Source organism: Copidosoma floridanum, unplaced genomic scaffold (assembly GCF_036245765.1).
Source record: "Copidosoma floridanum isolate Cflo_tuat_1 unplaced genomic scaffold, Cflo_Japanese_pri ptg000006l, whole genome shotgun sequence".
Classification (NCBI taxonomy): domain Eukaryota; kingdom Metazoa; phylum Arthropoda; class Insecta; order Hymenoptera; family Encyrtidae; genus Copidosoma; species Copidosoma floridanum.
This window is the reverse complement of record NW_028321883.1, coordinates 24699678-24721882: the sequence shown is the minus strand read 5'-3', so window position 1 is coordinate 24721882 and position 22205 is coordinate 24699678. Positions and strand designations below refer to the sequence as shown.

General features: G+C 41.0%; 1 protein-coding gene across 3 annotated transcripts; it reads right to left on the bottom strand.

The window, feature by feature from the left end:
* Positions 1-463: 463 nt before the first annotated feature.
* LOC106640854 (uncharacterized) lies at positions 464-22132 on the bottom strand. 3 transcript variants are annotated; one of them, XM_014355027.3, is made up of 5 exons: positions 21802-22132; positions 3952-4110; positions 3305-3484; positions 3023-3178; positions 464-2940 (listed from the first exon to the last, which is right to left on the bottom strand). In XM_014355027.3, exons 2-5 carry the CDS (start codon positions 4097-4099, stop codon positions 2906-2908), a joined length of 519 nt encoding a protein of 172 aa, XP_014210513.2. In that variant the 5' UTR covers positions 4100-4110; positions 21802-22132; the 3' UTR covers positions 464-2905. The 3 variants fall into 3 exon arrangements, with proteins under 3 accessions (XP_014210513.2, XP_014210516.2, XP_023246374.2); XM_014355030.3 differs by having other exon boundaries at positions 3311-3484; XM_023390606.2 differs by having other exon boundaries at positions 3955-4110.
* Positions 22133-22205: the final 73 nt, after the last annotated feature.

Here is a 22205-nt window from a genome sequence, read left to right as displayed (position 1 = left end):
CAATCGTAAAAGTTCACTTTCTGATTTTAACATCATAAGCGCTATTTTACAATATTATTTGCAATCAAACTGCGAAACAATTCTACATCGAGAGAAAAATGCTATCGTGGAAGAGTCTTGTCGGAGAATATTAGACGAGTAAAATCGCATTCGAGGGAATCAGTTCATATACATAACGCAAGTCAATGCTATACCTCACGTGGATCTATTCGATAAATTTCAACTTTGTTTACGCATGTACGTTTATTTCTGGGTGATATGGCATTTTTTTTTTTTTTTTTTTTATCTACTTGCTAGAAACTGGAAGATTAATCGCACTGACTTATTTCTCATTGTTCCTGAAACATATACATTGATTTTTGTTTTTTTACTCTCATTTTAATTTGTACGATCGAAACGAAATACGTCAATGACACAGATTTGATTTTACTTGTTCATTTTGATCATTTTTTTTTTCATTTGATTTGATTTTTTTTTTTTTTTTTTCGGGTGTAAACAACAAAATTATCACACTTTTGCAGCTATTTTACTACACTTAAGTAATTTATCGTAACGTCAAATCGTATACAATTAATTATCGTGTACATATGGTTGTACAAATCAAAGTCAGCCACCAAACTATTATTTATCGCAATATTATCATAATTTTATTAATGTCCATTCTATAATTGTGCTCATATACGTGTAGTGTGATACATAATTAATTCGAATTTTACAAGAGATAAACGTTCAAGGAAACTTTTTGATATATCTGCACTTACATACGTGTATATATTATAGTTTCTCGTTGAATGATTATGATTTTATTTATTTGCTATTTATTACTATTATTATTTCTCCATTTTGATTTGATTTTTGTGCTCAACCGGTACGCGACGCGAATGCAAAATCAAAACATCGGTTAATGCAGTCTTTTATTTTATATTATATAATATATATGTATTTATATACTTTGGAAGAAAAACTTGATAAAATTTTTTGCACCGCGTCATAAGCGTTCACCGTTTTTTTTTTTTTTTTAATTTATCATTTAAAGTTGAGTAAAGTTTTTTTTTTTTTTTTATTTTGGGAAATACGTACTGGCATCTTTGAGGTATCTGTAGTCGCGATTCGACCGATACGAAAGGAAGTAAAACTATTACTTAAAAAAAAGAGACACAAGTACAGTGCTCGATTTCATAAGTACTCGCTATAGAAGGGTGCACATTATATTATTATGTGTTGTTATTAAAAGTGCTGGAACAACTAAATGAAGATAAAACTCACGATTTATCTGCTTATTCCTGTTTCGTGATACTAACAATGAGGAGTTTGCAATTGTTTCGTTTATCAGAAAGTTGATACACTGAATAGAAAAATTCGTCTGGTTTTTACGCTTTCCAGTTTGATTATTCATTATGATTTGATTATTTATTTATATACATTACAGAACACGAGAGTATTTCTTTTTTTGCAGTGCATTTTAAGTGGAAGAAAAATACTATACCTAATATAAAATAATAAATTTTCATAAAGAGATTTTTTTTTCTTCAAAATACAGTATATTTTCATTTATTGTCTGTAAAAAATACATAAATTAATAATGTAGAGTAACTTAATATACTTTGTTTTCGTGGATAAATTTTTTATTGTCAAAACTTAAATAAAAAAAAAGCAACTAAACATAAAACAAAAAAGGCGTTTCATATTTTCCTATTTATATCATTGAACAAAAGTCATAATTATACGTGTGTGTCTGTATAAGATTTTAAAATACATATTATTATTATTATTATTATTATTTTTATTGTTATTGTTATTATTATTGTTTGCACCTTTGAAACAGACTCGTTATACATCGCGACGTTTCTTCAAAAAACATTACACACGTTTTATATATTTATTAGGGATGTCGTAACTACTTATCTAAGATAAGATACAAAAAATAAAGCTGTCCAGTCCGCATTTTTTTTTGTTTTTTGTTTTTTAATTATTGAAGGAACGGCATGGCAGCTTCGTGTCGGGAAATCTGATGGAAGTACACGATTCGAAAAATCGACAGCGCGGTTGGGTCAACGATTTGCGTATGTTTTACAGTAATCTTGTCGTTTTTTTTCTTTTCTTCTTTTTTTTGTGTGTCTCTTGATCAAAAAACTATATGAACCTAGTCAATTCACCGCGCGCCGCTTTTTTAAATTTATTATCATTATTATTATTTTACGATGATACACATTATTTGTATACATAAAGTATGCACGTGTCGCGTACACCGCTGTAACAGATAACACATACAACATTACACGGAGCATCTTCAATAATTCTTGAGTACATACATATCTTTATTGTGCGAATTTTGAATTACTCGATTCATGGGATTGCAGGTCCTCGTATCTCGTAAACATCATTTTTTGTAGAGAAAAAGAAGAAAAAAAGAAGAAAAAAAATATCAGCGTCTGCCCCTACATATTTGACATCACACGCGCACGTTTTACTCTCCGCTGAAACTTGTATTTTCATCGACAAATTACACTTACGACAACATTATCCTTCTCGATAAATTCATAGACGAGGGAGAAACCGATTTCTTTAATCTCTCTACGTTGTATCGTTAACATTTTTGTTCGTGAATGACTGGTTGGTCTACAGGTGGCCGTGACTCGCACTCCATTCACGATAAATTGTAATCGGTAAATTTTGATTGAACATTGCGTCGTCTTTTGGTCTCGATGTACACACATGACATTACACGATGATGATTATGATGACGATGAAGATGATTATCATTAACATCCCTCCAGGCGGTGAGGCTCTCTCTCTCTTATTTTTTTATAACATCCCTCAACTCTCATCGGCTTGCGTATAGCTTCGTGCGACGTCGGCGCCTCTGATTTTCGCCGGGCGCCCATGGACGAGAGCTACTCGATCTTTACTGTTGCTTGCTAGCCTTCTTGTTCGATCGATCTGCCAATTGGAAAGAAATATGGGTACATGAGTTTACAATATAGCTCGTTCGTACACCTTATCGATGAGATTCATAAAGTACCTTTCGTGGCTTTCTTGGAGTTGGCATCGGCTTTGCACTCCTTGGTGATTTTGTGCGTTTTTTCGCACGACGGGTCGCTACTTGCCTTCAAGTTGTCGATCCGCGTCATGTTCTGGTTGATGCAGCTGGTCCACGCGCCCTTCTCGTATCGGCAGGCTGTCGAGAGACGGTTATGACTTATTACTTGTACAAAAATACAATAGCGCATGCATATATATATGATACGAGAAAGGAGGCGATGTGAGAAAAATAAACACAAGTGCACACGGCGATGTCGTTTACCTTTACCTTTCTTGCACTTTTTGGTGATGACCTTGGTGGGCTCGCAAGACTTTGGATCGCCCTTTTTGAGGGACAGAGTGCGCGTTCGCATGTTGTTCTTGTGGTCGCACTCGGACCACTGACCCTTGGTGTATCGGCAGGATGGAGAGCCGCCCCTGCCTCCGCTGCCGCTTCCGGATGCTGTGCCGACGCGATCACGCGCGTAAAAAACAAACAACAAAACGTCAATGATATCACGTGCCACGTGGTGGACGTTTTTGTGCCATTTTAGTTTTCATCGATACAGGGTTTAGGCGTGGGGTAAACGAAGCGACCAAAGGATTAACTCGGATGGTTTCTTTTTTTGCCAAAGTGAAATATGAGCTTACAGGGTGCACAAGTTCGTTGTTACGAGTCATCGTGTGGCTACAAAAATAAGCTGCACTACAAGATTATTTGTGCAGAGTATCAATTATTTGTTGTGTGGTACCTCGTGGAAGGGTGGAGGTTCGCGTGAAAAAAAAAAAAAAAAAATCCATCGGAAAGAAAAACAAGGAGAGCTCGTCGAGCCATTTATGGGCAAAAGTAAGGGGGATGAAGGGGGGTGGTGGCGTTAAAAGTTAATCACTGCATTTTCCGAGTTACAGTTACATAAAACGTGTACGTACCACCGCGCTCTTTGATGCCGCGTACGGTTCTCACGAGCACCTCCTTGTCGTCCTCCTCCCAGAGCTCGGACTCCGCTGCCGGGCCCGTCGCCCCGATCACCATCGGCAGGGCCACGCCAATTATCGCCAAACTCCACCACAGCTTCATCTTCGGACTATCTGCAACAAAACAAGGTGGGATTCTTCAGTTGAAAGTGCCTTTTTTTTTTTTCTTTCTTATCATCATCGCGTCGAGCTATTGATTAATGGAGCTATTTTTAAGTTGGCTGTGCAAACCATAGTATAGGTACACCGATATAATATTATGCAGTACACAGTGAGATATTATGTTGGAGCTTGTTGTTGTTGGTTATATTTATATCGAAAAGAAATATAAAATGAAAAGTACAGAGCGGGCCATTGTGCGTTATACGTATATCGCGCTTTGGGTGTATACGTATATTTTGATGTGTACAAATCGTTACAAGTGGCTCGCTCTCTCGCTCGGACAGCTATAGATTAGATTAGGTGCAGCGAGGAAAACGAGTCGTATACGTACTCCTTTGTGCGACGGTTTTTTACACGAAGAGCCGCGGTTTGTCGAAATCATATATCGGAGATGACAAACCACAAAATTTGGAGGATAATTTTTTTTTTTCTTTTCTTTTTTCCTCGCTTCATTCCTCGGACGGAGGATGAAAGTATTTTTCTTCTCGGGCATCGTCCGTCAAAGCGATAATTGGGCTCGTTATTTGGACCCTCAACTCGCCACCTAATCGAATTACCGAACTGACCGAGTTGCGCGAGACAAATATAATAACAAGTCACAGATGGGAAACGTCATTCATAGCTGGGGAGAAAAAAAAAGTTGCGGGCAAAAGTTTCATATCTCGGCGCACTGGTGCAGTGTTTATTTGACGCGAGACACAATTTCCAAGACCGAAACGGAAGAGGAAAAGCTATACGTGTGTGTATACATGTGGTATATGGAGAAAGATACGTATCTCCCTCAACTCGCGCAAGTATACGTAATATATAAGTGTTGTATAGATAGAGGGAAAACAGACGCTCGGCACAATAACAACAGCATACATATATATATATCCACTTCTCTTGTTATCAACCTAAAAGCTCTTGGCTCGTTCGCGTGTCTCATTGTACACGTACCGCGCCAATTTACGCTTAAAACCAATGTATTTTGCATATGGTTGAGATTTTTTTTTGTTTTTTCAAACTCGTAAAAGTATTTGCTTCCCTCGATTATGGTTTGGATTATTATACAACCAGAGCACTTTTCAAATTCGCTCAACCCTCTTTACCGCGTATACCCTTTCAACAACAAATTCAAGCGTATATATTATATGTGTGTATGTTCCATTCATCACTGCACACACTGAGGATTAATATATAAATTTACAGTAGCTCGTCTTAATTTTTTTGTGGGCCATAAATGTTGATTAAAATGATTAGAGAGAGGAAAAAATAGCAGCTCGGATGGTTTGATTGGCCGGACCTTGGCACACTATACGCAGAGGGAACAAAAAACAAAGTACACCGTCCGCCCCAGCAGCGAACTTTAATTAACGGAGGCAAGCACGGCACATTTTTTATCTTGTACTCTTTTTTTTTTTTTTTTTTTTTTTTTTTTTTTTTCATCCTCCATGAAATTTACCAGCTAATGATGTTGCCGATGCTTATGCTTATATATATATACGCTATACGCGAGCGCGCGCGCCCCTGGAATTTAACGCACGCAGCATCGGCACGCCGTTGCAGCATATCGTAGTATGTACTTATACAAAACACTGTTTAGCCTTAATAAACTGCGAGTGTATACATATACGGATTCCCGATGTGATTTTTTACCTTCTTATTCTTCCAAACTTTTGCGATAATTTTTTTTAACCTACATAATTTCCCGGTATGTGCAGTCGAAATATCGCCAAAGTAGTTGTTGCGTCAAATAGCGCCTGATCGAACATATTGTACATGATATGTGTATATATATATGTATTATTATCATAGAGTATCCTACATTGTATAATTACGTACTCGGTTGTATATAATTACATACACGGATGAAATTTGCAAGACGCGCGATGTTTGTGCACAAACCTGACTTTTCAAGAGCCAATTATAGTATGTGCGCATATTTGTACGTAAATACACTTAGTTATCAAGAGTATACATGTATATAGGTACATAAGGTACACACACACACACATACACAATAGAGCTCTTTGTTTCCTCGGTAATCGGAGCAATCAATATTGAGTACACGCGAGAGAGGGAATAATGCACGGTGTGGGCGAAGGCGAAATTAATATTCTCGACGAATCATATCGAGAGAGACCCCCTTTTTTTTTTTTTATCCGACATCACACGAGAGCTCCGTTATACACCAATGCTATATCAAATGAAAGAAGCGTGCCCTGAATAATAGGGAGGGCCGATGAGGGAGCGACGGGGCTTGGGGTGGTGCTCCCTATGAAATTCAAATTTCCAATTTTCTTCGTATATTTGGCAGTGTACCTGTAACAGGAGGAAGTTGGAAATATTTCGCAAAACTATGCAGCTGGTACATGGGGAGATTTTCAGCGGATAATTACCCGGAACTTTCTCCCCCCACCCCCCACCCCCTTCCGAGCTTTTAAACGAGGTTACAATATACCGTAGCGCAGCGCGCTGGAGCTTTTTTCAAAAGTCACGATGAGATAAATATATACATAATGTATAGGCATGTGTTTGAGAAAAGACGAGGAATGCGAGAATATTGCCGCATGAGCAGAGCTCAAAGAAGAAGAAGATGATGAAGAAATGCCCATATGTATGTCCCTACTTTTCTTCATTTACTCGAGGAAAGAGAAAAAAGTTGTCCAAGTTGACTCTGCTCGCGTACTAGATGACAAAAGGTTGACGATGACGATGGTTACGAGGGTTTGGAATTTGATACCCTACGCAGCCCTCTTGGTGGAAAAAGTGACGTAACCCGCGCGTCGCTGGAAGTTGAAAGGACTTGGCGCGGAGATAAATCTTTTTACTGCAGCTAACGAAATTTATAGTTGTCTCATCTTCCATATGCAAGTATATGGGAAATTCACACGAGAAGGTTTTCCTCCTCGCGATCTTTTTTCTTTTTTTTTTTTTTTTTATCTCCTCTGTCGTTCCCGGATTTTTCCGTCATTTTTCTTCCAACCGTTTCGACGCGGAGGGCCATTATAATGTCGTTTAAATTGGACGATTTTTCTCCCGTGCACGCGAGTCGTTTCACGAGTGGAAATGGGTATGTGACGTCCGAGTCTCTACTTTTTTTTACATCCATATCAAATATTTAAAAAATATTCTCCAACCATTGACCCCTTTATACGGCCTTCATCGGTTCAAGTAGGCTCAGGGGGTTCCGTTGGGGCCGCGTTATTATAACGAGAACTTCAAAACGCGTATCGCGTGAAACGATGATTATGATGATTCATCCGATTTTAATGATCGCGTTGGAAATTCAAATTTCCATGCAACGATGTTTGGAAAGTTTGTTCGTTCGTACCGTGCACCCCCGCACAACTGCATGTATGGGTGTGTGTGTGTGTATCATCAGCGATAGGGGCGCACACGAGACGCGTTTTGCAGTCGAGAGTTATAATGTACGGCGCTTACGTGAGATTGACTCGTTGTAACGTTTCGAATTGGATTGCCGGGCGTAAACTTTCTCCATTACATTACACGTAGCTATATACGTATGTATACACTCCATCCGTTGTGGGGGGCGAGTTTGATATTACAGTGCGTTAATTTCTCTCGTGCAATATTAATACACAAGTGTCTCATTTCTCATATTATATACATATATATAATACCCGAGCATGTACGCCGATACGGCATACCTATACGTCCATGTGAGCATATAATGTTGGCAGCCACGAAGCTAAAACATAAAATGAAACTCGGGAAATTCGACTTTAAGCGCTTTTCCGAAATTTCAGGGGTATAAAAGAGCCATCAACGAAACGGGGTGGTGCAGAAAAAAAAAAAAAAAAGAACGAATCTACGTAAAAGCCATCGGATTTATAAATCTTGCACCCCCGGTCAAACCCATGCACACATATATATATATATGCGTTATATACCGCGCATAAATATACATATTATGCTCCGTGAGGTGTTCCGCAGCGAAAGTTTAGCGAATCTCGCTAAAAGCAAGCCCGATGAATAAATTGATCGCTCGCACGCGCTCCCTGGTTTATCCTCACTATTATTATAACGTAATGCAGCTAAACTATACACATATAAGCTAAAGGTATATATACACAACAACCCTTGCAGGGTTGCGGCCTTTGCATAAATCGCAGGAGTTGGCTAAATTACGATAAAAGAGGACGACCCCGGCATGGGGGGCGATAGAGCAGAGCCGGATTATACCTTTATATGTATATGCAATAGGTGTATTATCGAGCTCCCCCTCGTTACATGTACGGATCGGGCGTACCGTGATGAATTTTCGAGAGGCATGAAAGACCCGCCGAAATAAATCACCCCCTGCCCCTTTGTCCTGATACCTTTACGTATACGTACATATACCTATCTGCGCGCGCTTAATCGAGATTAAGAATCTTTTGTTGGGCGCGGGGAGCTTTGGGGGGTCTGTTCTGGATCACAAGGTATAGGGGGGGGGCTCTGTTTTTCAGATTCACGAGACGACGGGGAAAAATTGCCCTCCGTTGCCCGCACGCGACGATAAACTTCCTCGTCTACGTTAAATATAAATGAGCTTCACTCCGCGAAGCTCCCCCGGTAATTTTAATCGAAAAGTTCGACAACGTCGCGTACACGGACTACATGAGTTATATACATACTGTTCCACGGCTTGGTTATTCATCCGCCTATGAGAAATCGTTCGTTTAGTAACTTGCTTCAAAAGAGAGGAGTCAAAGGGAAGAGAGATCGGTATACATATTACAAGCAGTTGGCTGTATCGATAAAACATCGGTCGCGTATTATATGAACAGAGAATCTCGATACATAAACTGAATGTATAACACGGTGAGAAGGGGAGCTTTATCGAGTTATTTTTCGATTCCGATAAAAAAAAAAAAAGTGGGGGAAAAATAGTGCATTTAGTGGCGGCCTAATCGGTAAAAGTCCAACAAGAATATACGAGGAAAAACTCGAGAGGGAAAAAAGAGACAAAAAAAGGAAAGAAAAAAAAAAAAAATTCAATCTCTGCCTTGTACCTAATAAGCTCTTATTTCGGGGCACAAAACGCAACACGAAGTCTTATATAGAGTATAGGGTATATACAAAGGGAGTCACGTATATATACGTACGGGAGAAACGGTAATGTCGTGTGAGCTGTATATATATATAGGTTGTACAGAGGCCTGCATGCAGTGTCGATACATTGGAAAAGACAAGAGGGTGTGCGTGTGTGTATGCACTGTACGCGTGAATTGCAAATTCGTGGGTACACATACTAGCGAGCGGGGGAGGGTCGCTGCTGCTACCGTTGGTGATGCCCATCATGGTAACTCTCGCGTCTGTAACGAGATGGACAAGCTTGAATATTCATGGGATGAGGTATAATTCTCCCTGTGACGACGAAGCTACGTTGTGTGTGCCCTGTTGGCCTTCCCTTTTCTTTTATGCATGGGCTCACTGTGCTCATTGTATACAAATGTATGATACCCTGCACAAATGCAAAAGAAAAAAATAAATGGATCAACAAAATAAAAAACAAGTAAGTATAATGCGTATAAGCACGTGAGCTTGCAACGCGCCAACACATCGCAAAAGTATAGTTGAACGCTGTTCGCTGAATATTACGTGATATATTTTATACACCAAGACCGTCTTCGTTTCAACTATGGTGTATACGTACATACTTGTTGTATGGGAAAAAAAACACTCGAGACGAGGTACACCCACTCACTTTAACGGTGATTTCGCGTGTTAAGTGCAGCCGAGGCTGGGTTGCTCTTCTTGACACAGCACAGGGAGGAGGGAAACACTTTTGTTGAGATGAAAGCATTAAATTCGTCCTTTTTATCATCACCGTATGCTACACACACACTCCGTAGGTATTTTCGCTCAAGTGTAAAAGCTCGTGAAAAAGAAAGAAAGAAAAAAAAAAAAGAAAGATTTTTCATTCTCTCCCGCGAGAAAAAGCTCCTCGACCTTTAACCGGCAATAACGTTTAGAAAAAGTAATATGTGATTGCGTAAAAATAAAAACAGAGACGGGGGATGAAGTAAAAAATAAAAAAAATACATCATAAATATACCTATATACTCACAGAGAATATTATTTATCGTATACCTATACATGAAAAACTCTCGCGCCTTTTTCGAGCTTTCGACCAGTTAGTCAGACCTAGCCGTGACTTTTTACTTGTGTTGCAGGCATACAGATACATATACATATATACGTGAAATATACACGTACACGTACCCAACAACATACACTCGAGTTTGTATGTATAACACCTAATTATGGGTATATATACCGTCCATACAAAGGTAATTAACGATGATACGCGAAAAGAGCAACACGCATCGCTCCGCCGACGCGACCTAGAAGTTCGCCTCCTCCGTTCAATGGTATAAATACTCCTATACGTGCGTACGGTACAGTCCGACCCTCTTTTTTTGTACTCCTCCTTCTACTCGAGACTGTAACTATATACACCGTACCGGATGATATGTATTCTGTTATGAGCGTCCGTGCTTGCGGTTGTACAAAAAAGTCGATCGTCGAGCATCGGCTCGTTCGCCTCCTTTTCTTTTTACATCGGTTGAACTATTTTGTACAGCTGGCCGCACTTACAAGAGCTTTCGATGGTACGTACTTGCATCACGAGCGCAAGAGAGCGATTATTTTCTTACTATATATATATATACAGTTGTACAGTGTACAACCGGTATAGTTACCGATCTTTTTTTTTTTTCCTCTGCACGCGTATACATACAATATTACATGTATACATGGCAGGGTTCATTGGTCTTTGAGGCAAGAGAGAGTGATAATTGTAACGCATACACACTATACTATACGTGTATGTAAACGCGTCTCTCTGCCAACTGTTACCCGCAGCATCGGGTCAGCTGTACAGAAGATAAATCTGCACGGGCGTTCGGATGAAAAACCGCAGCTGATGCACCGTTTTTCCTTCACCAGCCCGTTATATATGTGGGTATACACCCCGTACTCAACACACACTTTTTTGCAGTTTATCACGGGGGAGAGGGGGGAGAAAAAAAAATCGCTGATGGTTTCGCCCACCAACGGGGATGATCTGCATGCACGTACATGGGCAATCGAAAATACTTAACCCGATGGCCGGACAGGTGGATTTTTTTTTTTTTTCCCCCTAACATCGTAGTACATATAGCCTTGAACAATGACGAGTCTATGTAGGTGTGTGTTGTGGTGGTGCATCATCGGCTACTGGAATATCGTGGATTGGCGAGCAGCCAGCTTGCGTGTATACACACGCCATGTATATATATACATAAGCTATACGTATACGGCCATCTACCAGCGCTGTGTGTGCAATCCCTCTATCGCGAAGCCGAGCCAGATTTTTCCGAGCGCGCCAACTTTCGTCGACGATTTTTTTTTTTTTTTTTTTTTTTGTTACGGGAGGAGCGTTGGTTGGTGTGCCTTTGCACGTATAGGAAATAACGGAGATAAAGAAAAATGAGAGATGCGGCGCGGTAGAGGAAGAAAAAAAAAGAGCGAGTACAATGGAGAAAAAAAAAAAAGAGAGCGCGGGCCCTACGAAGAAACTTGCAATAAGCCTGACGGTGACGCGAAGAGGGGGGGGGTCCTGTGCATATATCCTATATGTAGCTCTGCACGTTGATGTACTACTTAAGTATAGAGAGAGGGCGAGCCAGGTATTTGCAAAGAGCGTGTTTTCTTGTGCATACCCGTATAATAGGTGTGGATGTATTATCTATCCACCCAACGATTGCCCCACCCATCATATCGGTATCAGTCGAGTTCGTCGCTCTACTCCTCCTCATCGGTTCGGCTGATATGATACGAGCTTCCTCCTCTCTTTTCCTTAAACCTTTTATCGGTTTCTTCGTTTCTTATGTTCACATATTATGCGCATGTACTCGTAAATCATAAGTACGAGTAATTTTTATAATAATCGTTTATTGGGTTTTCTTTACAATTACTATATAATAAATACATAAAAACAAGGCTGGAATCTCTGATGCAGATGATAACGGTAAATCATTCATTGGAAGCTTTTTTTTTTTATTTGATTATTTTCGTTAATTTTTATACTTGCAAATTTATTAGTTGGATGAAAAACACTCGGATAAAAGGAATATACCACCGCCCCAATGTGTAAAGAAACGTTTTTTCGCGATAAAACAAATATTCCCAAAGTGTTGTAGGTATACACACACACACACACACACACACAATTTAATTTAAGTTTTCTCGTGGAATCGCTCGTGTATACACACTCGGCCGCGTGCACGCATAAACAACCGATAAGACTCCATTCGCCGCATCTCGTTTCGTTCGCCCGTTTTATCATTGCACGGTCGTACGTATATATTATATTTTTGCTTCGATTCAACAAGTTGATGAATTTCCTTCGAGACGCACGCAAATCAATACATCTGCCGATGATAACGAATTGGGGGTCATACGAGAGGAAAAAAAAACAAAAAACGTCACTTATTTATAGTCACGCTCTAATACTATTTTCTCCTTCGGATAAGCCTGTCAACGTAAAAGTCTTTATATATATATGTACTTGCGTTCAGCGGCAGTAAATTCAATCCATCTCCAGTTGTCTGTTGCACGACACGCACTCATATAAAATACATCCTTTTATTAATACATTCGAGACAGACGTGTAAGTGCATTATATTACGTACACACTCGGCTGGATTATTTTTCCGACGCGAGTTTGATTGACCGTGCGGTCGCAATGGAGGCACCCGCATGACTCAAGTACATAATTGTCAAATAGTTCACGAAAACCTACATATACGTAGGTCCGACGTCGTCTCTGGCCAAGAGCTATTTTTAAAAATCATCTATAGCATCGACCGCCTCCCCTTTGTCCCTTCCCTATATATATGTATACACACGCTTTGGGTTCGCCGCATCCGTTTAATTCTTTTGATATAAGCAGTAAGTACAGTACGGTGCAAGTGTACATACATCGAGGGAAAGGGATCGAGGAAAACGTCGAGAGATTTATCAGACACGAGTTGAGCATTGTTTTACGCCCCCCCCCCACCTCCCCTTGCACGTACACACACATATAGTAGTTATGCCTTCCTCGCTCGGGAGGATATCTCTCTTTTATTTTCATTTCGGCGAGCCAAGAATTTCCCGGGACAATTGAAATGTATAGCAGTCCCGTACTCCTCCATGATTGTCTCTCTCTCTCTTTTTTTTTTTTTTTTTTTTTCTTCAATCTCGAGAGTTTTTTTGGCAACAGTCTGGAAATAATGAAAAAACCGTCGCGACGCTAATTACAATGTCAATTCGTCGCTGCTTTCAACTCATTAGCTAGATGATATTAATGAATCCGATGTAACGTCATACTTTAGTTGGCAAAATAATAATAATAATAGTAATAATAGTAATAATACAAAGGAAAAAGAAAGAAATTTCATTTGAAATGGTACGAGACGCGAACAATCCAAGATGTGTATAAACTCGCCCCAACGTTGGTATGGCCAGTTTTTTAATAATACCGAGAAATCCCCGAGGACAAAAAAAAATCTCCGACCTTATACGTACAAACTCTCTTCCTCTCGGAAGTCCCAACCAAACGAGGCACACGCTCGCACGACAACCTTTTTTTTTTTTTTTTTTGCTCCTACTCCTCCTGCAGCTTGTAGTTTTTGTACTGTGTGTTGCAGATGAGATCCTTTAATGGGAGAGGAGACACGATGACTTTTCAAACAAACTCTTCTCTCGAGGACATTTGCCCGCTAAACCAATGCCACGTCCCCTCGACCGAAGGACATCGACTGTACAGGTATTATATTGAAAACGACGTGCTAACGCGTATTTATTGATGCCTTTTATCTTACGCAGCCCAAATGGGTTATGTATACATCACGCGTTTTCTCCAACGAGATCGAGGACTCTCAGCGAGTCCTTGAACAGCCTCGAAATTGTCCGTGCATTAGACGCGTTTGGTCGATGATAAAAAAAACAAAAAAAAAAAAAAAAAAAAAAATCCGGCGAGCAGATGATGTAGCGTCGTACAACTGTATATTCGTTTGGGTCGCCCCGGGGGGTGTTGGACATAAATATGGGATCTGTAATGGTCCCAACGCTGGCCTGGATATAATATCCCGGGGAGAGCGGAACGAGGTACCGTAACTGATCCAGATTTAGCTGACAAAGCTTATTGCGATAGGGATTATACCGGACCGTGTACGCGCGGATTTTGCTTTCATGTATTGGCAGGTGGACGTGAAATGGTTCTTACATGGCTTTGTTGAAGGTACACGTATATTACTTCATTGAAATTAATGCATCAAATGTCATACAAAAGTATTTAACTTAGGTATATTTGTTTATGTATGACACAGCCAGGTATATAGGTTTATAAATATACCTACATAGTGAACACTTGACGCGTGCACGTGATTGTGAAAACAACAAGCCCGATCCCCCCCTCGTCTATATATATGTGCGTATCGATACAGTATATATTATATTATACCCACAACACCCACCCACTCGCAATATAAATTTAATCAAAACAAGAACAGTAACAAAAGCTGTCTCGTCGCATCGGCAAGGTAATATACATGTGAAATATAAAGGGCGCCACGAAGTGAAAAATAAAAGTAAAGCTTTCGGTGTATTTACCTTTTTGGTGTACATATATATATATAAAATACGAAATTCAGAATATTATAGTAGTAATGACAATAATCCTTCTTCTACCGACGGTACGTAATTTATGCGCCCAGCTGTACCCCGAGGATAAGGGATCGCATAAATTAAATGATGTGTACATATATATATATACGTACATCTACGTGGGTCTGGGTGTTTTTTATTTTATACCCGAATACGACGTTTCGCGCGCGTATACATCTATAGTATACACGCGCAGGTATATTATCCATCACGAGCGCGTTATCAGACGACGACGGCAAATTCAATTATAATATTCAAGGCATGATCGATCCATAATTTATGCGACGAGAAACATAATATATATATATACCTATATTATAATGCATACGTATCTCTCGGAAAGCCAGAACATAAATATATATAATAGTTACCTATACAATATATTATACTTGTGGTACTATATCTGAAGTTAATGAAATGTACATACCTATACGTATAAAAACGCACATTAACGAGAAATGTTGCCACTTAGAGTTCCATCGTCGCAAGAGCATACTGTTCAAGGCTAAACACACACGGTGTGGGGGGGGGGCGAAAAGGGGGGCAAAGGGGGGCTCACGCTCTCTTGGTCTATTTTAACGCACTCCAGGGACTCCCCCCGTACAGTTTCGCATCATCTATTGCTTTTTTCTTCCTCTTCTCCTATATGGCTACAGTAACAGATTTTTTCCCCTCCCCGTCGGTGCCTCGGTCACAGCTGAAGACACACACTCGTGTAGGGGGTGATGCATACACGTACAATATCGGAAATCACAGCGTCGCAGATGTATAGGGACAAAAGGTACAGATCGCACATGACTCGCTTTGAGAGCGTGAACATCGATCAGACCTCTTTTTTTTCATCATCCGTCTGCGTACTTGCTCTTTTTTCATTTACCGTGTGTGTATAGGGTATATAAGTAAGCGAGTGCACGTTTCCCACAACTACTAGGGTACCCAATGCTCAACCAGAGGTATATACCCATATGCACCACAAAACCATCAGATTCATATATACCTACACACCGTGATTTGCGGTACAATACACTCATATACCTATAACCGAAAGAAACACATAGATCGCTACTATGTGTGTACAGGCCAGGGTTTTTCATTTTTCACGGCGAGAAAAAGAAAGAGAGGAGGGTGGGGGAGTTTGCGAGCGAGAAGCGCATGATTGCGTGGCTCGTACGCCCATCCTCGCGGAAAGTTGAACCTTAAAATGAGTCCTGTATGTATATATACTCTTTGCTGCAATGTGAAACTTTTTTTCTCCCCCTCCCCCCCCTTTCGCTTGACTGTTCGGAGTAAGCGATTCCCTCGTGTACATATGTTGGAAGGATGTATCCGAGGGTACTTTTAATTCGGTGCATAGGAATCCCATTGTTTGTCCCGAAAGGAAGAAAGCGGAGGAGAGAAAGTACAAGTGCACTGCACTCGGCAAAGTGAATTGGGCATAAAGATTTTACATTTATAACTCGGTGTATTCAGCCACATGAACTTTATTTTTATTTTATTTTATTTTCCCTACAGTTTTGCGAAAGCTTTTAATTAAACGCGCGGGAGTTATGTGGATACGAAAATGTTCAATAGATGTATGTATTGCTGTGTACGTATAATATACTTGAGTTAACGCATTTTTTTTTTTTTTTTTTTTTTTCACGATACTTTCCCGAAAATTTCTCGGGTATAATATGCGTACACCTGATTGCGACAACAGAGCGAGAGGAGGAAGGGAGGAAAAGAAAAAACGTGGCGTTTTAAGGAAGCGCAGTCGCGCGCCGATTATGAAAGTTCTTATAACCCCGTCCGAGCTGACCGACTCGTTTCGCGAGCTTTTTCCCTTCTTCCCTCCTATTTTCCATTTCTTTTTCCACTCGGCAGCTTTCCAGCTTACATAATCCTCGGTATCGCGATTCCTTGTGCATTAATTGAAATATAATTTTAAATTCCTCCCAGTTGAAATTCAATCCGTAGAAATATGGGGACGGGGGTGGCAAAAAAAAGCTGTCTCGAGTTACAAGACGAAACGTCCGATGGCACGGTTGATCAATACGGAACAAACTTCTTTTTTTTTTTTTTTTTTTTTTTTTTTTTTTTCAGCACCAGAGCGCAAATTAATTCAAAGTTGGCTCCGAGCTTTTTGCTCCTCCGTTGCATGGAACGACACGGCAAAGTTGTACGCCGCTATGAATTTTCAATTGTGCCGCGCAATTTAGGGATGTAAAAAAAAATGTAATAAAAAATTTTTTCAGATATTTGTTCGAAAGATGAGGTATTTTTTTCCCCCAAGTACGAGTGTGGGACATTTTTGTTTCGGCGCTGCAACGAGAAGGGATTGCAAAATCCACGAGAGAGAGAGAGCGTCGTTCACCCCCCCTTACGGAGTAGCAGAAATAAATTTCGTCGCCGGTCGAATTGGATGGCTTCCGGTCCTGGAGCGCACACATATACGTATACACTTATTTTGAAAACGAGTTATTTTAGAGCTCGAGTAAGATGTACGTATACACGAACCCTCGGCGCATATAGGCGTGGTAGGTCGTCGTAAATCGTCGCCCTTTTTGCCCCGAAGCGATTCCGCGTAAATTACGGAGATAATGTGCCCTTTCAAGTCCCGATTATACGGGACTTTTTCTCGAGGACCGCTACACACTATACGTATGGACACTTTAACGATTTCTAATCCTCACGACACGTGACTATTGGAAGAATTGCACCAAGGCACACCCGTATACATGGGGGGGGAGGGTTGCAAAAATCAACAAAGACCATACTTAACTCGCACATCTTCGGAGGGGGGCATGTATGGCACCTGAAAAACTTTTGCCGACAAACAAAACTCAACCGTCATCTCGTTCGCAAAAGACTTTGGACACCTGCATCACACGTATACGTATATATATGTATTACCGGCTGGAATAAGTATGCGTCAGCCTGCACACGGAGAAAAAGATCCCTATAGTGCTTGTACACAAGAGTCAAAGAAGAAGAAGAAGAACGGGGTATGTGGGGTGTAGAGGGGCTTATTGAAAAAGTCGAAGAAACGGCTGGAGATGCAAGTGCGCGAAATCCGGCCCCCGTGGAGCATTATCCGTGTGTGCCCTGTACTCCTCCTTTCTCCTTTCTCCGGCGTCGTTGTCGATGCTCGTTGACCTGTCCTTTGCAATCCATCTATATACATGTAGAGCGCGCGGTGGCTCGGTCGGCTAGGTCGGGGATTGGCACGCGGGAGACCGTGGTTCAATTCCCGGCCAGTGCGACTTTTTCGGGCAAGTACCTCTGTGTCTTTCACATGTGCTTTTTCACCACGCAATGCTCCTCGAGGAGGGTTTAGGCGACCTTCTCGCAGCATCATTGCCTAATTCCCCCTACCCCCCTCCTGTAATGGGAGGCCTCCCATCCCTCTTCCCTTCCTTCTCCAAAGTGCTAAGTGCCCATAGTAGTGCCCTTATTAAAAAGGAGCCGGACGTAGAGCACTATAATATAAAAAAAAAAAAAAAAAAAAAAAAATCTATATACATGTACTTCCAGAGTACATAATATGTGTATATAGGGGGTGCAACGCTTTTTCTCTCTTCCCTTTTGCCGTTGCTGCTGTGCACAAAGCTCTCGCGCGCGGAGGAAAAAACTCGAGAGAGAGGGGGGGGAGCTTTTTGGCTCGATTCCTCTTTTTTTTTTTTTTTGTTCCCCCCTCGAGCTCGCGTCGAGAGCTTCGATTTTCCGGGGCGCAGTTGGTGCGCTTGGCACGCGAAGGGGCCCCGGCGACGAATCATCGACCCGAGAGGCAGTGGAAAGAGACCGAGACTCGGGAAACAAATTGTTTTGGGCAGAGAATGGGGGAGGGGGGGGGGGCAGGGGGTCGTAGAGAGGAGAGGTCAAGAGACGGAGGAACAATTATTCGCAAGTATACATTAGGCTCGAGGTGCCCGGGGGACCATTACTTTCGATTATAATGAGGAGGTATACGCGAGGACCGGCGCGACAGGGTGTCGAGAGAAGTACAATTATTATATACACACTGTTTTTATAGTCATTAATTTTGTCATTGTTAAAAATACACTATATGCTATTTTTGCGAAGAAGAAGAAAAAGAAGAACGATATGGTGACGGATGATTGAAAAAATCGCTCCTCGTGCATGACCTGATCCACCCATTTTATCGAAATTTCTCGGATCCGTGATGCAGGTATATACGAATTTGCTGCTCGAATATTCCCGTGGATATACACACACATACAATTTTATTCCAACAGATATCGAGATAAAATTTTATTTTACCTTTAACGATTAATACATCCTACAGTTATCGTACACGGATCCGTACAAAGGAATTTGGGGGCTTGGGGCAGGTCAGAGAACATATTATATAGTTGAGATAAAATTAAATTCACCGCAATGTGCCGGTGCTCGCGCAATTACAGTTATTATTATTATTATTATTATTTTTTTTCATATCTCGAGAGAACAATCGCATTTTAGCGGGTGTACGCGTGCACGTGTGGACGAGCCGAGAGCGCTGAAACGTCCAGTGGGCGGAAATTAATTTTTCAGACCGCAATAATTGCAAAATCGGCCCGGGCCCCTCCCGCCCCCCTTCACTCGTGCAAGCTCGGCTTATCTCTCTCCCGCAGCGCGGAGGATGCAATTCAGCGGTACAATCTCGACCGGAAGCTCTTTACGGAGTGCCCTTTTTCCTCGCGAGCCCACAGCAGCCGTCCGGCCTGGAAATTTACTCGCGCGCTCCAGCGTCGAAATAATTCCAAAAAGAAAAAAAAAATAACAAATGGGGTATTTTTACATACAGAAGGCGAGGTAATACGTATATAGAGTGCAAGCCAACTCGAGTGAGAGATTGTCCCTGATGCTGCAGAGAGTATAAACAAAAGGGGAGTTGAGAGAGAGTGTGTGCACCGCACGCGCGCGGCTGTTGCACCTACAGAGAAAATATTTACCCCTCCGACAATGTAAGTATACGCATATATACATCACGAGAATCTCGTTGGTAAAATTTACTTAGGAAATTTTGTAGTTGTTGCACGCGCAGGTTCTATTGTTTCGCGTGAATTTATTTAGCGTATTTTTTAATCAAAGCATCCGTATCCGTAATAACTATATACGTTGGCCGTCTTTATGAACGAAAGCGTTTTGTTGTTCGAATTCTATACAGCGGCACAGGTTGGTTTGAAAAATCCACGACAATGCCAACTTGCACACCTCTAAAATGTACGCGCGTATACATATAGATCCAAGCTGCTTTATCACCCCCCCCCTCCCCCCCAAAAAAGGTAGAGGTATCGTACGCGTGACATGGATACAATAAATTTCAATTAACTCGTTTTTAATTGGCCGTTCCTGGGAATACGAGGGGTATACGTGTATGATGGCCACTTTGTTGCGTCCCGCGTCGGCCATTGTGTGATTATTTGACTTTTTCCATTATTCCCCCATATTTTGCGAGTCATCGTCAGCATCACTCGTCATTCCACACACCACTGTCGCATTGTTACGCTTAATTCGTTTATTTTCAATGTTTGAGAAAAAAAAAAAAAAACCTTTCCAAAGGTAGAGAGTAGTGATAATTCTCGAGAGATAATAAACGCGCGCTCTTTTAAGTATTAAGCAGCTTTTATCGTTTATTGATTGAAATATGCATCGACTGCTCCCCGTTTGAAATTAAAAATCCCACGTTCATCGCCATGGAAACATTGAATCGTAGAGTAAATGTACGCGTATTGTTATATCTATACGTATAATTATACCAATCAATGATCGATTTTCTCAAATTATCCATACATATAGATACGGAATCGCGTAGTATAACAAATAAACATATAAAATAATACACCCACGTGCGTTGCAAAAATATTGTCCTCAACCGTCGAATGACGAGGGAGCCGTAAAATTCATCACTAACTTGCATTACATATACTTTTCTTTGGTATACGTGGAGCTTTTGACGCAGCGTGGATTACAAAAACACGGCAACAATGCACGCTGCTTGCTACGTTTTTCGAATCGAGCTTCTCTCGAGTTTGATTGACGAGGCGACGCGTTTCGGCCAAGGGCCAAAGAAAATGCCACATTATCGTAATCTCCCGTGATTTATTGGATATTTCGACCCTACACAGGTTGCACCCCCAAAAGTTATACCTATACCTACTTTTTAACCAAGCGCGGAAAGTCCGCATCTAAAGAGCATCCAAGGGAGGATGAAAGTGTACCTATATCCGCATCTTTGGGGGGAAAAAATGAGTGACGACGCTCTCAAAGTATATAGGGCCTTTCGAGTCGCGGAAGCTTCGAAATCGCGCGTAGCCCTGCCACGCGTGAAAAATATACCAAAATTTATCGGTGACGCGGCAGCATTTGTTTGATAAAGAAGGAAAAAAAAAAAAAAAGAAAAAAAACCACAGGGCAATGCATCATTGCAGAGGTGAGAAATGCGCTGATCTCGGATTTTTTTTTTTTTTGCGGACTCGATGCGATACAATTACACATTTGTACACCCTCCGTGGATATACTCTACGTGTAATACATGTACACACCAGCGCACGGGTTGGCCCTCGCGGAAAATCGATGAAAAGCCCGCGTGTCTTGGGTAGTGTGTTGCATCGCCTGCATATCACGACTGTATACCCCGTTACCATAATATTATACGCAACATTTTTTGGAGCACTCGGTGTGTATAATCATGTACATTTACTTTGCAATTGTAACAGTAACTCCCCATGAATTTATACGATGTACCCTGATTGGGTATACCTATACAATTGGCGATCAAAGCGCGTCTCGTATCATCCATATGTATAAGGTATTATAGGTGCAAGACATTAGTGGAGGGTAAAAAAAAAAAAAAAAAAAATACACCGAGCGGTGCGCAATAATAACGCAATGGTACGCTTCATCGCAACTATTGTCATGGGAAAAATTATGATAAAACAAAATACAGTATAATATTATTATAACAATTTCACCTACCTGGTGTATAGGTTTTTTTTTTTTTTTGTTTTTTTTTATTTGTATCAAAATTATGTGCGTATATCCCGCGATGTACAGAGGAAGAGTCGCCGAGTGATGGATGTGCACCCAATGTTTAAAGCGAGTAGCGGTCGGCGGTGCAGTTGATCCCTCGACTTTGTTGAGCGAACGAAGGGGAGGAGGAGGAGGGGAAAAAAAAAAAAACAATGTTCGACGAGATAATAAGTAAGTATATATGAGGGGGGAGCACTGCAGAGAAGAAAGATAAAGCAGCAGGTCCGTTCGGCGCACACGATATCCCCGTCGCAGGTAAACCACACGAGAGCAGAGAGACGACTGATGCGATGGGGGCTCGATCCAGGGGCACTTGCTACTTTTGCTACCCGTTCTCTCTCTCTCCCTCT

What these genes read in the sequence shown, in the direction of transcription:
- LOC106640854 (XM_014355027.3), bottom strand. Translation starts at nt 4,099, where the DNA reads ATGAAGCTGTGGTGGAGTTTGGCGATAATTGGCGTGGCCCTGCCGATG. An exon ending in AAAGTGCAAGAAAGGTAAAG is followed by an intron (nt 3,179 to 3,304) that starts GTAAACGACATC and finishes GTCTCTCGACAG; the next exon opens with CCTGCCGATACGAGAAGGGC. An exon ending in CTCCAAGAAAGCCACGAAAG is followed by an intron (nt 2,941 to 3,022) that starts GTACTTTATGAA and finishes TCCAATTGGCAG; the next exon opens with ATCGATCGAACAAGAAGGCT.